This window comes from Oncorhynchus gorbuscha, linkage group LG11 (genome assembly GCF_021184085.1).
Source record: "Oncorhynchus gorbuscha isolate QuinsamMale2020 ecotype Even-year linkage group LG11, OgorEven_v1.0, whole genome shotgun sequence".
Lineage (NCBI taxonomy): Eukaryota > Metazoa > Chordata > Actinopteri > Salmoniformes > Salmonidae > Oncorhynchus > Oncorhynchus gorbuscha.
In genome coordinates, this window is record NC_060183.1 from 62,799,992 (window position 1) to 62,818,756 (window position 18,765).

The 18,765-nt window shown below is 44.7% G+C and overlaps 1 protein-coding gene across 3 annotated transcripts in view; it reads left to right on the forward strand.

Annotated features, from left to right (window-relative positions):
• Window positions 1-18,765, forward strand: part of LOC124049083 (high affinity cAMP-specific and IBMX-insensitive 3',5'-cyclic phosphodiesterase 8B-like) — a 101,432-nt gene that overhangs the window by 67,932 nt on the left and 14,735 nt on the right. For all 3 annotated transcript variants that reach the window (XM_046370426.1, XM_046370425.1, XM_046370427.1), the window contains exons 11-13: window positions 10,273-10,312; window positions 10,528-10,605; window positions 18,266-18,342. In XM_046370426.1, the coding sequence (XP_046226382.1) occupies window positions 10,273-10,312; window positions 10,528-10,605; window positions 18,266-18,342 (195 nt within the window). The remainder of the gene's footprint in view (window positions 1-10,272; window positions 10,313-10,527; window positions 10,606-18,265; window positions 18,343-18,765) is intronic.

The window sequence follows — 18,765 nt, forward strand, 5'->3', positions numbered from 1 at the left end:
TTCTTGTGATCATTTTGACCCCACGGGGTGAGATCTTGCGTGAAGCCCCAGATCGAGGGAGATTATCAGTGGTCTTGTATGTCTTCCATTTCCTAATAATTGCTCCCACAGTTGATTGCTTTTGTACATAGTCCCCCCCATTTTCGGACATCAAAAAACATTGGACAGTTTAACATAATGTAGAATAAAGTAGTCATTGTTAATATTTGGTCGCATATCCTTTGCATGCAATGACTGCTTGAAGTCTGCGATGCATCGACATCACCAGACGCTGGGTATCTTCCCTGGTGATGCTCTGTCAGGCCTGTACTGCAGCCATCTTCAGTTCCTGCTTGTTTCGGGGACTTATTGCCTTCAGTCTCCTCTTCAGCATGTAAAATGCATGTTCAGTTGGAGTCAGATCCAGTGATTGACTTGGCGAGTCAAGGATTTTACACTTTTTGGCCATCAAAAACCCCTTCGTTGCTCTAGAAGTATGTTTAGGGTCATTGTCTTGTTACATGATGAAGTGCCGTCCAATGAGTTTGGAGGCATTTGGTTTTACCTGAGCAGATAAAATATTTCTGTAGACTTCAGAATTCATTGTTCTACTTCTGTCTGCAGTCACATCATTGATGAAGACAAGTGAGCCTGTTCCCCTGGCAGCCATACAGGCCCAAGCCATAACACCCCATCCACCATGTTTCACAGATGAGGTGGTATGCTTTGGATCATGGGCATGTCTTTTTCTTCTCCACACTTTCCTCTTTCCATCATTCTGGTACATGTTCATCTTTGTCTCATCTGTCCACAATACTTTTTTTCCAGAACTCTTGGGGCTCTTTTAGGTGCTTTTTAGCAAACTGTAATCTGGCCTTTCTATTCTTCAGGTTTATCAGTGGTTTGCATCTTGTAGTGTACCCTCTGTAGTCCTGCTGGTGTCGTCTTCTACGTATGGTAGACTTTGACACATCTACACCTGCATCCAGAAGAGTGTTTTTGATCTGTTGGACTGTTGTCAGGGGGGGGTTTCTTCACCATAGAGAGCATTCATCCACTACAGTGGTCTTCCTCAGTCTACCGGGTCTTTTGACATAATTGAGTTCACCGGTTGTTTTTCTCTTGTTAATGATGAACCAAACTGTTGACTTGGGCCCAGGGTTTTTGCAAGGTTCCCGATTGATTGATCGGGAACCTTATGATGGCCAGCTTCATTTGCATCGACACTGCTGTCTTCCTCATGTTGTCACACCCCAACAACAACCTCCAAAGGCAATAGCAAAGTCTAGAATCAATACTCTTCATCAACAGCTTTCCTGCATTCACTAACGACACAAATGAATACACCTGCCTAACAACACACATCTGTGAAGCCAATTCAACAAATACTTGTAGTACCTTAAAATGGGGGGGGGGGACCATGTACAAAGTTGCTGTCATTTCTAAACGATTCATCCGATATGTTTGAAAAAAATGGTCACTGTCCAATCAATTATGGTGCTCACTGTATGTAATGGACTGTCTTAAATAATAAAGCACTTTGATGCTGGTATGCTGGTCACCAGTGTACAAAACATAGTGAAGGCTTGCCACCAGCAAAAACGTAGTGAAAGAACCAGCAAAAACACAGTGAAGGAACCTGCAAAAACACAGTGAAGGAACCTGCAAAAACACAGTGAAGGAACCTGCAAAAACACAGTGAAGGAACCTGCAAAAACACAGTGAAGGTGCGTGACCAGCATGGCCAGCTTATGCTGGTCAATTCTGTTTTTTTTTCAGCAGGGTTGGCCCCCAGGGTTCTGTACCAGTGCGACCGACAACACTATGCTATGTGGTAAACATTGATTGTCCACTCTACTCTGTATGTACAGTACCATGTAAAAAGTTGTCTGCTGTCTGTGGACCTACTTTAAGTTGCTTTGGCATGCTAAGATTGTTTTGGCATTTATGGCATCTGTAGTCTACAGTGGCCTGTTTGTTTTGGCTTGCCTAGGAGCAGGTGTGTGGTTCTCAGTAGGATTCCAGGCTAACAGCTAGTGTTCATGCTAAGTTAGTGCTAAGCTATAGGCGCCGCCAAGGCTATTAATACCTACAGTACAAACTAGCTGCACTCTGACAGACACTACCCTAAGCTAGCTAGCTGCTGCTGCCTTTCATCTGAGTCAAAGCCCAGCTATCACTGTCCTGTTCGCTCTCTTAACTCCTTGCCTTGGAAATCTCAGCGTTGTTGCTGGTTCCTGTGTGTGACAGAATTCTTGATGCTATCTGTATAACTTTATACCGTTTAAAATACATTTTGAATAAGTAGAAGTATAAATGAAGTGAGGTGCTAAGCACTGCAGACTAACGGAAAGTCAACTTTGGGAAAGTGCTGATTGAGGCACACCCCTCTCCTCTTCATTGCAGTGTGATTTATGACATTCCCCTATCATTCCTTACAGTACCTTTTCTCATTTAAAGTGCTTGTGGCCAACTGTTGTCAAGACAGCAATGTTGTAGGCTACTGTTTCTGTCTGGGAATGGTTGCTTTGAGTGTTAAACATAATCATTCCTGTTGCTTGTCTTTCCCACCGCAACCCTTGGCCAGTGTCCATAGTTTCCATTTTAAATCTAGTTGTTGAGTTAGCATCAGAATCTCTAAGTAGACAGTCACCATGTGACCTTCACCATGTAGGATTCTGACCTATTTCTACTTCTCTGTCTGTCTGTCTGTCTGTCTGTCTGTCTGTCTGTCTGTCTGTCTGTCTGTCTGTCTGTCTGTCTGTCTGTCTGTCTGTCTCTGTCTGTCTGTCTCTCTCTCTCTCTCTCTCTCTCTCTCTCTCTCTCTCTCTCTCTCTCTCTCTCTCTCTCTCTCTCTCTCTCTCTCTCTCTCTCTCTCTCTCTCTCTCTCTCTCTCTCTCTCTCTCTCTCTCTCTCTCTCTCTCTCTCTCACTTTCTCTCTCTCTCTCTCTCACTTTCTCTCACTCTTTCTCTCTCCTCGCTCTTCCTTTCTCTCCACTCACGGTCATCATCCATATTGCTGAATGTTTCCCTTGCAGCTCCAGCAAGTGCAATGTGCTGTGTTTTAGTTCATATCTGTTGTGTGTTACAGCCCCAAGAGGCTATTAAGATACAAGCCAGCTAATTCTGGCAACCTCCTGTGTCATCAGCAGTGTTTACACTGATTTAATCATATTAGAGAGATGGGGAACAAGAAAGAGATAGAGAGATTGATTGTTGTGAGTGAGCTGAGAGCAGTTGACTTGTGTCCTGATCGGTCCTGTTGTGCCTGCTGACAGGAGCAGATTGATATATAGAGCAGGCTAAACTGTAAGATACAAGTCTGCTGCTGTCTAAAAAGACAGAGCAGACATTAGAGTGTGTATCACCGCCCAGCTGGCAAAGCACTTATCAGACCACTGCTGGCTCTGATCCAGCACACCACTGTAGACAAGCTCGTATCAAACTATCAGACGTGTTGACAGCTGATGCCACTAGCAACCCAACAGTGAACTAACTGTATCTAATGGACAGTCTGCATAATGCTGTTAGTAGTGCCTGCTAGTTACATACTGCCATGATCCCACTATAGATCCGATGAGTAACTTAGGCAGTGCTGACTTTGCCTATGTCAGGTCACATGTTTGAGTCCGGAGTTACGGTGTGTGTGTCATGGCCAGAGGTAGTCCTGAGTAATGGTGTGGTGTGTGTCATGACCAAAGGTAGTCCTGAGTAACAGTGTGGTGTGTGTCATGGCCAGAGGTAGTCCTGAGTAATGGGGTGGTGTGTGTCATGACCAGAGGTAGTCCTGAGTAACGGTGTGTGTCATGGCCAGAGGTAGTCCTGAGTAACGGTGTGTGTCATGGCCAGAGGTAGACCTGAGTAACGGTGTGTGTCATGGCCAGAGGTAGTCCTGAGTAACGGTGTGTGTCATGGCCAGAGGTAGTCCTGAGTAATGGTGTGTGTCATGGCCAGAGGTAGTCCTGAGTAATGGTGTGGTGTGTGTCATGGCCAGAGGTAGTCCTGAGTAACGGTGTGTGTCATGGCCAGAGGTAGTCTTGATTAACGGTGTGTGTCATGGCCAGAGGTAGTCCTGAGTAACGGTGTGTGTCATGACCAGAGGTAGTCCTGAGTAACGGTGTGTGTCATGACCAGAGGTAGTCCTGAGTAACGGTGTGGTGTGTGTCATGGCCAGAGGTAGTCCTGAGTAACGGTGTGGTGTGTGTCATGGCCAGAGGTAGTCCTGAGTAACGGTGTGTGTCATGACCAGAGGTAGTCCTGAGTAACGGTGTGGTGTGTGTCATGGCCAGAGGTAGTCCTGAGTAACAGTGTGGTGTGTGTCATGGCCAGAGGTAGTCCTGAGGAACGGTGTGTGTCATGGCCAGAGGTAGTCCTGAGTAACGGTGTGTGTCATGACCAGAGGTAGTCCTGAGTAACGGTGTGTGTCATGACCAGAGGTAGTCCTGAGTAACGGTGTGGTGTGTGTCATGGCCAGAGGTAGTCCTGAGTAACGGTGTGGTGTGTGTCATGGCCAGAGGTAGTCCTGAGTAACGGTGTGTGTCATGACCAGAGGTAGTCCTGAGTAACGGTGTGGTGTGTGTCATGGCCAGAGGTAGTCCTGAGTAACGGTGTGGTGTGTGTCATGGCCAGAGGTAGTCCTGAGGAACGGTGTGTGTCATGGCCAGAGGTAGTCCTGAGTAACGGTGTGGTGTGTGTCATGGCCAGAGGTAGTCCTGAGTAACGATGTGGTGTGTGTCATGGCCAGAGTTAGTCCTGAGTAACGGTGTGGTGTGTTTCATGGCCAGAGGTAGTCCTGAGTAACGGTGTGTGTCATGGCCAGAGGTAGTCCTGAGTAACGGTGTGGTGTGTGTCATGGCCAGAGGTAGTCCTGAGTAACGGTGTGTGTCATGGCCAGAGGTAGTCCTGAGTAACGGTGTGTGTCATGGCCAGAGGTAGTCCTGAGTAACGGTGTGGTGTGTGTCATGACCAGAGGTAGTCCTGAGTAACGGTGTGGTGTGTGTCATGACCAGAGGTAGTCCTGAGTAACGGTGTGGTGTGTGTCATGACCAGAGGTAGTCCTGAGTAACGGTGTGGTGTGAGTCATGACCAGAGGTAGTCCTGAGTAACGGTGTGGTGTGTGTCATGACCAGAGGTAGTCCTGAGTAACGGTGTGGTGTGTGTCATGACCAGAGGTAGTCCTGAGTAACGGTGTGGTGTGTGTCATGGCCAGAAGTAATCCTGAGTAACGGTGTATGTCATGGCCAGAGGTAGTCCTGAGTAACGGTGTGTGTCATGGCCAGAGGTAGTCCTGAGAAACGGTGTGGTGTGTGTCATGGCCAGAGGTAGTCCTGAGTAACGGTGTGTGTCATGGCCAGAGGTAGTCCTGAGTAACGGTGTGTGTCATGGCCAGAGGTAGTCCTGAGTAACGGTGTGTGTCATGGCCAGAGGTAGTCCTGAGTAACGGTGTGGTGTGTGTCATGGCCAGAGGTAGTCCTGAGTAACGGTGTGTGTCATGGCCAGAGGTAGTCCTGAGTAAGGGTGTGTGTCATGGCCAGAGGTAGTCCTGAGTAACAGTGTGTGTCATGGCCAGAGGTAGTCCTGAGTAACGGTGTGTGTCATGGCCAGAGGTAGTCCTGAGTAACGGTGTGTGTCATGGCCAGAGGTAGTCCTGAGTAACGGTGTGTTGTGTGTCATGGCCAGAGGTAGTCCTCAGTAACGGTGTGGTGTGTGTCATGGCCAGAGGTAGTCCTGAGTAACGGTGTGGTGTGTGTCATGGCCAGAGGTAGTCCTGAGTAACGGTGTGGTGTGTGTCATGACCAGAGGTAGTCCTGAGTAACGGTGTGGTGTGTGTCATGGCCAGAAGTAATCCTGAGTAACGGTGTATGTCATGGCCAGAGGTAGTCCTGAGTAACGGTGTGTGTCATGGCCAGAGGTAGTCCTGAGTAACGGTGTGGTGTGTGTCATGGCCAGAGGTAGTCCTGAGTAACGGTGTGTGTCATGGCCAGAGGTAGTCCTGAGTAACGGTGTTTGTCATGGCCAGAGGTAGTCCTGAGTAACGGTGTTTGTCATGGCCAGAGGTAGTCCTGAGTAAAGGTGTTTGTCATGGCCAGAGGTAGTCCTGAGTAACAGTGTGGTGTGTGTCATGGCCAGAGGTAGTCCTGAGTAACGGGTGTGTGTCATGGCCAGAGGTAGTCTTGAGTAACGGTGTGTGTCATGGCCAGAGGTAGTCCTGAGTAACGGTGTGGTGTGTGTCATACCCAGAGGTAGTCCTGAGTAACGGTGTGGTGTGTGTCATGGCCAGAGGTAGTCCTGAGTAACGGTGTGGTGTGTGTCATGGCCAGAGGTAGTCCTGAGTAACGGTGTGGTGTGTGTCATGGCCAGAGGTAGTCCTGAGTAACGGTGTGGTGTGTGTCATGGCCAGAGGTAGTCCTGAGTAACGGTGTGTGTCATGGCCAGAGGTAGTCCTGAGTAACGGTGTGGTGTGTGTCATGACCAGAGGTAGTCCTGAGTAACGGTGTGGTGTGTGTCATGGCCAGAGGTAGTCCTGAGTAACGGTGTGGTGTGTGTCATGGCCAGAGGTAGTCCTGAGTAACGGTGTGTGTCATGGCCAAAGGTAGTCCTGAGTAACGGTGTGTGTCATGGCCAGAAGTAGTCCTGAGTAACGGTGTGTGTCATGGCCAGAGGTAGTCCTGAGTAACGGTGTGTGTCATGGCCAGAGGTAGTCCTGAGTAACGGTGTGTGTCATGGCCAGAGGTAGTCCTGAGTAACGGTGTGGTGTGTGTCATGGCCAGAGGTAGTCCTGAGTAACGGTGTGTGTCATGGCCAGAGGTAGTCCTGAGTAACGGTGTGGTGTGTGTCATGGCCAGAGGTAGTCCTGAGAAACGGCGTGTGTCATGGCCAGAGGTACTCCTGAGAAACGGTGTGTGTCATGGCCAGAGGTAGTCCTGAGTAACGGTGTGTGTCATGGCCAGAGGTAGTCCTGAGTAAAGGTGTGTGTCTTGGCCAGAGGTAGTCCTGAGTAACGGTGTTTGTCATGGCCAGAGGTAGTCCTGAGTAACGGTGTTTGTCATGGCCAGAGGTAGTCCTGAGTAAAGGTGTGGTGTGTGTCATGACCAGAGGTAGTCCTGAGTAACGGTGTGGTGTGTGTCATGGCCAGAGGTAGTCCTGAGTAACGGTGTGGTGTGTGTCATGGCCAGAGGTAGTCCTGAGTAACGGTGTGGTGTGTGTCATGGCCAGAGGTAGTCCTGAGTAACGGTGTGGTGTGTGTCATGGCCAGAGGTAGTCCTGAGTAACGGTGTGGTGTGTGTCATGACCAGAGGTAGTCCTGAGAAACGGTGTGTGTCATGGCCAGAGGTAGTCCTGAGTAACGGTGTGGTGTGTGTCATGACCAGAGGTAGTCCTGAGAAACGGTGTGTGTCATGGCCAGAGGTAGTCCTGAGTAACGGTATGGTGTGTGTCATGGCCAGAGGTAGTCCTGAGTAACGGTGTGTGTCATGGCCAGAGGTAGTCCTGAGAAACGGTGTGTGTCATGGCCAGAGGTAGTCCTGAGAAACGGTGTGTGTCATGGCCAGAGGTAGTCCTGAGTAACGGTGTGTGTCATGGCCAGAGGTAGTCCTGAGTAAAGGTGTGTGTCATGGCCAGAGGTAGTCCTGAGAAACTGTGTGGTGTGTGTCTCATGGCCAGAGGTAGTCCTGAGTAACGGTGTGGTGTGTGTCATGGCCAGAGGTAGTCCTGAGTAACGGTGTGGTGTGTGTCATGGCCAGAGGTAGTCCTGAGTAACGGTGTGGTGTGTGTCATGGCCAGAGGTAGTGCTGAGTAACGGTGTGGTGTGTGTCATGGCCAGAGGTAGTGCTGAGTAACGGTGTGGTGTGTGTCTCATGTCACTGTGTTACATATTGTTACTGTGTCACATGTTCTCACTGTTTTAAATGTTGTTTGTCGGTGTGTTACATGCTCTTACTGTGTTACATATTGTTTGTTACTGTGTTACATGCTCTCACTGTGTTACATATTGTCACTGTGTTACATGCTCTCACTGTGTAACATGCTCTCACTGTGTAACATGCTCTCACTGTGTTACATATTGTCACTGTATTACATGCTCTCACTGTGTAACATGCTCTCACTGTGTAACATGCTCTCACTGTGTTACATATTGTCACTGTGTAACATGCTCTCACTGTGTAACATGCTCTCACTGTGTTACATATTGTCACTGTGTAACATGCTCTCACTGTGTTACATATTGTCACTGTGTAACATGCTCTCACTGTGTTACATATTGTCACTGTGTAACATGCTCTCACTGTGTAACATGCTCTCACTGTGTTACATATTGTCACTGTGTAACATGCTCTCACTGTGTTACATATTGTCACTGTGTAACATGCTCTCACTGTGTAACATGCTCTCACTGTGTTACATGCTCTCACTGTGTAACATGCTCTCACTGTGTAACATGCTCTCACTGTGTTACATGCTGTCACTGTGTAACATGCTCTCACTGTGTAACATGCTGTCACTGTGTAACATGCTCTCACTGTGTAACATGCTCTCACTGTGCTACTTATTGTCACTGTGTTACATGCTCTCACTGTGTAACATGCTCTCACTGTGTAACATGCTCTCACTGTGTAACATGCTCTCACTGTTCTACTTATTGTCACTGTGTAACATGCTCTCAATGTGTAACATGCTCTCAATGTGCTACTTATTGTCACTGTGTTACATGCTCTCACACAGCTCTCAATGTGCTACTTATTGTCACTGTGTTACATGCTCTCACTGTGTAACATGCTCTCACTGTGTAACATGCTCTCACTGTGTAACATGCTCTCAATGTGCTACTTATTGTCACTGTGTTACATGCTCTCACACAGCTCTCACTGTGCTACTTATTGTCACTGTGTAACATGCTCTCACTGTGTAACATGCTTTCACTGTGTTACATGCTCTCACTGTGTAACATGCTCTCAATGTGCTACTTATTGTCACTGTGTAACATGCTCTCACAACAGCTCTCACTGTGCTAACATGCTGTCACTGTGTAACATGCTCTCACTGTGTAACATGCTTATTGTCACTGTGTTACATGCTCTCACTGTGTAACATGCTCTCACTGTGCTACTTATTGTCACTGTGTAACATGCTCTCACTGTGTAACATGCTCTCACTGTGTAACATGCTCTCAATGTGCTACTTATTGTCACTGTGTAACATGCTCTCAATGTGCTACTTATTGTCACTGTGTTACATGCTCTCACACAGCTCTCACTGTGCTACTTATTGTCACTGTGTAACATGCTCTCACTGTGCTACTTATTGTCACTGTGTTACGTGCTCTCACTGTGTAACATGCTCTCACTGTGCTACTTATTGTCACTGTGTAACATGCTCTCACTGTGTAACATGCTCTCACTGTGTAACATGCTCTCAATGTGCTACTTATTGTCACTGTGTAACATGCTCTCAATGTGCTACTTATTGTCACTGTGTAACATGCTCTCAATGTGCTACTTATTGTCACTGTGTAACATGCTCTCACTGTGCTACTTATTGTCACTGTGTAACATGCTCTCACTGTGTACATGCTCTCACTGTGCTACTTATTGTCACTGTGTAACATGCTCTCACTGTGTAACATGCTCTCACTGTGTAACATGCTCTCACTGTGTAACATGCTCTCACTGTGTAACATGCTCACTGTGTAACATGCTCTCACTGTGTAACATGCTCTCAATGTGCTACTTATTGTCACTGTGTAACATGCTCTCACTGTGTAACATGCTCTCAATGTGCTACTTATTGTCACTGTGTTACATGCTCTCACTGTGTAACATGCTCTCAATGTGCTACTTATTGTCACTGTGTAACATGCTCTCACTGTGCTACTTATTGTCACTGTGTTACATGCTCTCACTGTGTAACATGCTCTCACTGTGCTACTTATTGTCATTGTGTAACATGCTCTCACTGTGTAACATGCTCTCACTGTGCTACTTATTGTCATTGTGTTACATGCTCTCACTGTGTAACATGCTCTCACTGTGTAACATGCTCTCACTGTGCTACTTATTGTCATTGTGTAACATGCTCTCACTGTGTAACATGCTCTCACTGTGCTACTTATTGTCACTGTGTAACATGCTCTCACTGCAGGGGAGGCGGTGGGTCGAAACATTGCACAATAAAACTGCAAGAGCAACTCTTTCTTTCAAAACACTAGCCAGATCTACTAATTCTCTCTCCCTCGCCCTCTGTTTGTGTTTGATACGGTGCGTATCAAACTAAGCCTTTCTTCTCTTTGTCTCTCAGGTCCATAAGATCAACAGAGATGGAGACCATTCCCAGTTAGGTAATCTCCAGTACACTCCCTGTCTCTTTGTTGTTTCACTGTGTCATCATCATACATGACGTAACTTTCAGGAGACAAATCACTGAGCTTTTTTCATAGAAGGATTTCAGACAATTTGTTTAAACTTTAAAGTTCAACACTAAACAACGGAAGAGAAGTGAGGCAGTTGTCTGTCTGGGTCATATAGTCCATCATCCTGTGTTTTCTTTTCCCAGAAAGCCATTCCCTGCGTCACAGAGACAGGAGGAAAGAGTCTGTTGATGTCCGGTCAATCAGCTCACGTAGCAGTGATGGTGAGTATGTATAAATGAATACCAGGGTTGTGTGTGTGTGTGTGTGTGTGTGTGTGTGTGTGTGTGTGTGTGTGTGTGTGTGTGTGTGTGTGTGTGTGTGTGTGTGTGTGTGTGTGTGTGTGTGTGTGTGTGTGTGTGTGTGTGTGTGTGTGTGTGTGTGTGTGTGTGTGTGTGTGTGTGTGTGGTGTGTGAGATGGGGGTATGGGAAGACTGAGTGAGGGATCCCAAGGGAGATGGAGGACGAAAGAAATATAAAAACGAAGGGACAAGATAGAAGGATATAGAGAGAGGAGAAGAAGCAAGTAAAGAGAAAGGGTGATGAGGAGAGAGGGAGGGTCAGAGAAGAGACCTCAGAGAGCCGTGTTGGGCTCTTACAACATCACTAAGCCCCCCTTCCTCACTCTGACGCAGCTGCTGCTATTTTCATCAGCTGGGCTGAAGTGGCGCTTCTCCTGTCCTATACCTCGTGCTCTCTCTCTCTCGCTGTCTCTCTGTCTCTCTCTCTCTCTCTCTCTCTCTCTCTCTCTTTCATTCTTCTTCTCTGTTTTTTCTCTTCCCCTGTTATTTTCTCTCTCCTCATTTCCTCCCTATTTTCTCTTTTTTTCTACTCCTCCTTTTCCACTGTTCTTTCTCCTCTCCATTCATAAGGAACATACATATTGCATCATTGTACAGGGCAGCTTGCCACCACAGCCCCAGTGGTGTGTTGAGTTACATCCGTTAGACATTATTAAGTTAATTTAATATAAACTAGAATTACATATCTTTACTGTAAGACCAGCATGTCACAGTACTGTAAGACCAGCATGTCACAGTACTGTAAGAGCAATATATCACAGTACTGTAAGAGCAGTATGTCACAGTACTATAAGAGCAGTATGTCACAGTACTGTAAGATAAGCATGTCACAGTACTGTAAGAGCAGTATGTCACAGTACTATAAGAGCAGTATGTCACAGTACTGTAAGAGCAGTATGTCACAGTACTGAAAGAGCAGTATGTCACAGTACTGTAAGAGCAGTATGTCACAGTACTGTAAGAGCAGTATGTCACAGTACTGTAAGAGCAGTATGTCACAGTACTGTAAGAGCAGTATGGCACAGTACTGTAAGAGCAATATATCACAGTACTGTAAGAGCAGTATGTCACAGTACTGTAAGAGCAGTATGTCACAGTACTGTAAGAGCAGTATGGCACAGTACTGTAAGAGCAGTATATCACAGTACTGTAAGAGCAGTATGTCACAGTACTGTAAGAGCAGTATGGCACAGTACTGTAAGAGCAGTATGGCACAGTACTGTAAGATCAATATATCACAGTACTGTAAGAGCAGTATGTCACAGTACTGTAAGAGCAGTATGTCACAGTACTGTAAGAGCAGTATGTCACAGTACTGTAAGAGCAGTATGTCACAGAACTGTAAGATAAGCATGTCACAGTACTGAAAGAGCAGTATGTCACAGTACTGTAAGAGCAGTATGTCACAGTACTGTAAGAGAAGTATGTCACAGTACTGAAAGAGCAGTATGTCACAGTATTATAAGAGAAGTATGTCACAGTACTGTAAGAGCAGTATGTCACAGTACTGGAAGAGCAGTATGTCACAGTACTATAAGAGCAGTATGTCACAGTACTGTAAGATAAGCATGTCACAGTACTGTAAGAGCAGTATGTCACAGTACTATAAGAGCAGTATGTCACAGTACTGTAAGATAAGCATGTCACAGTACTGTAAGAGCAGTATGTCACAGTACTATAAGAGCAGTATGTCACAGTACTGTAAGATAAGCATGTCACAGTACTGTAAGAGCAGTATGTCACAGTATTATAAGAGAAGTATGTCACAGTACTGTAAGAGCAGTATGTCACAGTACTGTAAGAGCAGTATGTCACAGTACTATAAGAGCAGTATGTCACAGTACTGTAAGATAAGCATGTCACAGTACTGTAAGAGCAGTATGTCACAGTACTGTAAGAGCAGTATGGCACAGTACTGTAAGAGCAATATATCACAGTACTGTAAGAGCAGTATGTCACAGTACTGTAAGAGCAGTATGTCACAGTACTGTAAGAGCAGTATGGCACAGTACTGTAAGAGCAGTATATCACAGTACTGTAAGAGCAGTATGTCACAGTACTGTAAGAGCAGTATGGCACAGTACTGTAAGAGCAATATATCACATTACTGTAAGAGCAGTATGTCACAGTACTGTAAGAGCAGTATGTCACAGTACTGTAAGAGCAGTATGTCACAGTACTGTAAGAGCAGTATGTCACAGTACTGTAAGAGCAGTATGGCACAGTACTGTAAGATCAATATATCACAGTACTGAAAGAGCAGTATGTCACAGTACTGTAAGAGCAGTATGTCACAGTACTGTAAGAGCAGTATGTCACAGTACTGTAAGAGCAGTATGTCACAGTACTGTAAGAGCAGTATGGCACAGTACTGTAAGAGCAGTATGTCACAGTACTGTAAGAGCAGTATGGCACAGTACTGTAAGAGCAGTATATCACAGTACTGTAAGAGCAGTATGTCACAGTACTGTAAGAGCAGTATGGCACAGTACTGTAAGATCAATATATCACAGTACTGTAAGAGCAGTATGTCACAGTACTGTAAGAGCAGTATGTCACAGTACTGTAAGAGCAGTATGTCACAGTACTGTAAGAGCAGTATGTCACAGAACTGTAAGATAAGCATGTCACAGTACTGAAAGAGCAGTATGTCACAGTACTGTAAGAGCAGTATGTCACAGTACTGTAAGAGAAGTATGTCACAGTACTGAAAGAGCAGTATGTCACAGTATTATAAGAGAAGTATGTCACAGTACTGTAAGAGCAGTATGTCACAGTACTGGAAGAGCAGTATGTCACAGTACTATAAGAGCAGTATGTCACAGTACTGTAAGATAAGCATGGCACAGTACTGTAAGAGCAGTATGTCACAGTACTATAAGAGCAGTATGTCACAGTACTGTAAGATAAGCATGTCACAGTACTGTAAGAGCAGTATGTCACAGTATTATAAGAGAAGTATGTCACAGTACTGTAAGAGCAGTATGTCACAGTACTGTAAGATCAGTATGTCACAGTACTATAAGAGCAGTATGTCACAGTACTGTAAGATAAGCATGTCACAGTACTGTAAGAGCAGTATGTCACAGTACTGTAAGAGCAGTATGGCACAGTACTGTAAGAGCAATATATCACAGTACTGTAAGAGCAGTATGTCACAGTACTGTAAGAGCAGTATGTCACAGTACTGTAAGAGCAGTATATCACAGTACTGTAAGAGCAGTATGTCACAGTACTGTAAGAGCAGTATGGCACAGTACTGTAAGAGCAATATATCACAGTACTGTAAGAGCAGTATGTCACAGTACTGTAAGAGCAGTATGTCACAGTACTGTAAGAGCAGTATGTCACAGTACTGTAAGAGCAGTATGTCACAGAACTGTAAGATAAGCATGTCACAGTACTGAAAGAGCAGTATGTCACAGTACTGTAAGAGCAGTATGTCACAGTACTGTAAGAGAAGTATGTCACAGTACTGAAAGAGCAGTATGTCACAGTATTATAAGAGAAGTATGTCACAGTACTGTAAGAGCAGTATGTCACAGTACTGGAAGAGCAGTATGTCACAGTACTATAAGAGCAGTATGTCACAGTACTGTAAGATAAGCATGTCACAGTACTGTAAGAGCAGTATGTCACAGTACTATAAGAGCAGTATGTCACAGTACTGTAAGATAAGCATGTCATAGTACTGAAAGAGCAGTATGTCACAGTACTATAAGAGCAAGTATGTCACAGTACTGTACTGTAAGAGCAGTATGTCACAGTACTGTAAGAGCAGTATGTCACAGTACTGTAAGAGCAGTATGGCAGTAGCAGTACTGTCACACAGTACTGTAAGAGCAGTATGGCACAGTACTGTAAGAGCAGTATGTCACAGTACTATAAGAGCAGTATGTCACAATACTGTAAGAACAGTATGTCACAGTACTGTAAGAGCAGTATGGCACAGTACTGTAAGAACAGTATGTCACAGTACTGTAAGAGCAGTATGTCACAGTACTGTAAGAGCAGTATGGCACAGTACTGTAAGTGCAATATATCACAGTACTGTAAGAGCAGTATGTCACAGTACTGTAAGAGCAGTATGGCACAGTACTGTAAGAACAGTATGTCACAGTACTGTAAGAGCAGTATGTCACAGTACTGTAAGAGCAGTATGGCACAGTACTGTAAGTGCAATATATCACAGTACTGTAAGAGCAGTATGTCACAGTACTGTAAGAGCAGTATGGCACAGTACTGTAAGAGCAGTATGGCACAGTACTGTAAGAGCAGTATGGCACAGTACTGTAAGAGCAGTATGTCATAGTACTGTAAGAGCAGTATGTCACAGTACTGTAAGAGCAGTATGTCACAGTACTATAAGAGCAGTATGTCACAGTACTGTAAGATAAGCATGTCACAGTACTGTAAGAGCAGTATGTCACAGTACTATAAGAGCAGTATGTCACAATACTGTAAGATAAGCATGTCACAGTACTGTAAGAGCAGTATGTCACAGTACTATAAGAGCAGTATGTCACAGTACTGTAAGAACAGTATGTCACAGTACTGTAAGAGCAGTATGTCACAGTACTGCAAGAGCAGTATGGCACAGTACTGTAAGTGCAATATATCACAGTACTGTAAGAGCAGTATGTCACAGTACTGTAAGAGCAGTATGGCACAGTACTGTAAGAGCAGTATGTCACAGTACTATAAGAGCAGTATGTCACAATACTGTAAGATAAGCATGTCACAGTACTGTAAGAGCAGTATGTCACAGTACTATAAGAGCAGTATGTCACAGTACTGTAAGAACAGTATGTCACAGTACTGTAAGAGCAGTATGTCACAGTACTGTAAGAGCAGTATGGCACAGTACTGTAAGTGCAATATATCACAGTACTGTAAGAGCAGTATGTCACAGTACTGTAAGAGCAGTATGGCACAGTACTGTAAGAGCAGTATGGCACAGTACTGTAAGAGCAGTATGTCATAGTACTGTAAGAGCAGTATGTCACAGTACTGTAAGAGCAGTATGTCACAGTACTATAAGAGCAGTATGTCACAGTACTGTAAGATAAGCATGTCACAGTACTGTAAGAGCAGTATGTCACAGTACTATAAGAGCAGTATGTCACAATACTGTAAGATAAGCATGTCACAGTACTGTAAGAGCAGTATGTCACAGTACTATAAGAGCAGTATGTCACAGTACTGTAAGAACAGTATGTCACAGTACTGTAAGAGCAGTATGGCACAGTACTGTAAGAGCAGTATGTCACAGTACTGTAAGAGCAGTATGTCACAGTACTGTAAGAGCAGTATGTCACCATACTGTACAAGCAGTATGTCACAGTACTGTAAGAGCAGTATGTCACCATACTGTACAAGCAGTATGTCACAGTACTGTAAGATAAGCATGTCATAGTACTGAAAGAGCAGTATATCTTACAGTACTGTGACAAGCATGTCATAGTACTGTAAGAGCAGTATGTCACTACTGTAAGAGCAGTATGTCACTACTGTAAGAGCAGTATGTCACAGTACTGTAAGAGCAGTATGGCACAGTACTGTAAGTGCAATATATCACAGTACTGTAAGAGCAGTATGTCACAGTACTGTAAGAGCAGTATGGCACAGTACTGTAAGAGCAGTATGGCACAGTACTGTAAGAGCAATATATCACAGTACTGTAAGAGCAGTATGTCACAGTACTGTAAGAGCAGTATGTCACAGTACGGTAAGAGCAGTATGTCACCATACTGTACAAGCAGTATGTCACAGTACTGTAAGAGCAGTATGTCACAGTACTGTAAGATAAGCATGTCATAGTACTGAAAGAGCAGTATGTCACAGTACTGTAAGATAAGCATGTCACAGTACTGTAAGAGCAGTATGTCACAAGACTGTAAGAGCAGTATGTCACTGTACTGTAAGAGCAGTATGTCACAGTACTGTAAGAGCAGTATGTCACTGTACTGTAAGAGCAGTATGTCACAGTACTGTAAGAGCAGTATGGCACAGTACTGTAAGAGCAATGTATCACAGTACTGTAAGAGCAGTATGTCACAGTACTGTAAGAGCAGTATGTCACAGTACTGTAAGAGCAGTATGTCACAGTACTGTAAGAGCAGTATGTCACAGTACTGTAAGAGCAGTATGTCACAGTACTGTAAGAGCAATGTATCACAGTACTGTAAGAGCAGTATGTCACAGTACTGTAAGAGCAGTATGTCACAGTACTGTAAGAGCAGTATGTCACAGTACTGTAAGAGCAGTATGTCACAGTACTGAAAGAGCAGTATGTCACAGTACTGTAAGAGCAGTATGTCACAAGACTGTAAGAGCAGTATGTCACTGTACTGTAAGAGCAGTATGTCACAGTACTGTAAGAGCAGTATGGCACAGTACTGTAAGAGCAATGTATCACAGTACTGTAAGAGCAGTATGTCACAGTACTGTAAGAGCAGTATGTCACAGTACTGTAAGAGCAGTATGTCACAGTACTGTAAGAGAAGTATGTCACAGTACTGTGAGAGCAGTATGTCACAGTACTGTAAGAGCAGTATGTCACAGTACTGTAAGAGCAGTATGTCACAGTACTGTAAGAGCAGTATGTCACAGTACTGTGAGCAGTATGTCAGTACTGTAAGAGCACAGTACTGTAAGAGCAGTATGTCACAGTACTGTAAGAGCAGTATGTCACAGTACTGTGAGAGCAGTACGTCACAGTACTGTAAGAGCAGTATGTCACAGTACTGTAAGAGCAGTATGTCACAGTACTGTAAGAGCAGTATGTCACAGTACTGTAAGAGCAGTATGTCACAGTACTGTAAGAGCAGTGTTTCACAGTACTGTAAGAACAGTATGTCACAGTACTGTAAGAGCAGTATATCACAGTACTGTAAGAGCAGTATGTCACAGTACAGTAAGAGGTGTACATCACAGTACTGTACGAGCAGTATGCCACAGTACTGTAAGAGCAGTATGTCACAGTACTGTAAGAGCAGTATGTCACAGTACTGTAAGAGCAGTATGTCACAGTACTGTAAGAGCAGTATGTCACAGTACTGTAAGAGCAGTATGTCACAGTACTATAAGAGCAGTATGTCACAGTACTGTAAGAGCAGTATGTCACAGTACTGAAAGAGCAGTATGTCACAGTACTGTAAGAGCAGTATGTCACAAGACTGTAAGAGCAGTATGTAACAGTACTGAAAGAGCAGTATGTCACAGTACTGTAAGAGCAGTATGTCACAGTACTGTAAGAGCAGTATGTCACAAGACTGTAAGAGCAGTATGTCACAGTACTGTAAGAGCAGTATGTCACAGTACTGTAAGAGCAGTATGTCACAGTACTGTAAGAGCAGTATGTCACAGTACTGTAAGAGCAGTATGTCACAGTACTGTAAGAGCAGTATGTCACAGTACTGTAAGAGCAGTATGTCACAGTACTGTAAGAGCAGTATGTCACAGTACTGTAAGAGCAGTATGTCACAGTACTGTAAGAGCAGTATGTCACAGTACTGTAAGAGCAGTATGTCACAGTACTGTAAGAGCAGTATGTCACAGTACTGAGTCTTGTTGTCTCCAGCTCCCAGTCTGCAGAACCGGAGGTACTCCTCTGTAGCCAGGATCCACTCTATGACCATAGAGGCCCCCATCACCAAGGTACAGTACACACACACACACAAACACACACACACACACACACATACATGTACCACCAATTGCCAACCGTGCCAATTTATCATCCAAACACCGGCTTCCCAGGCATTACCTCTTAAATCTGATTGTAGTGCCCTTCTTCCATCTAATTCTCTAATGAGAGTTCTGGGACAAGGCTATAACTGAAATCTCCCCAGAGTCTAGTCTTATTCTTGGCTTAATGATGTTCCTTTATACTCTTGACTAGCTGCTTTATCTATTTGGCCCCAGACATGATTTCTATGGCATCACATGCAGAGCTCCCTGACACTGGCTCAAAGAAAGACACTTTTTGTCTGAAGAGGGACATGTCCCTTAGGCGTGTGTGTGCGTGCGTGCATTATGTTCCTAGATCTTTTGGATATTTGAGAGTTGGATTTTGATCTC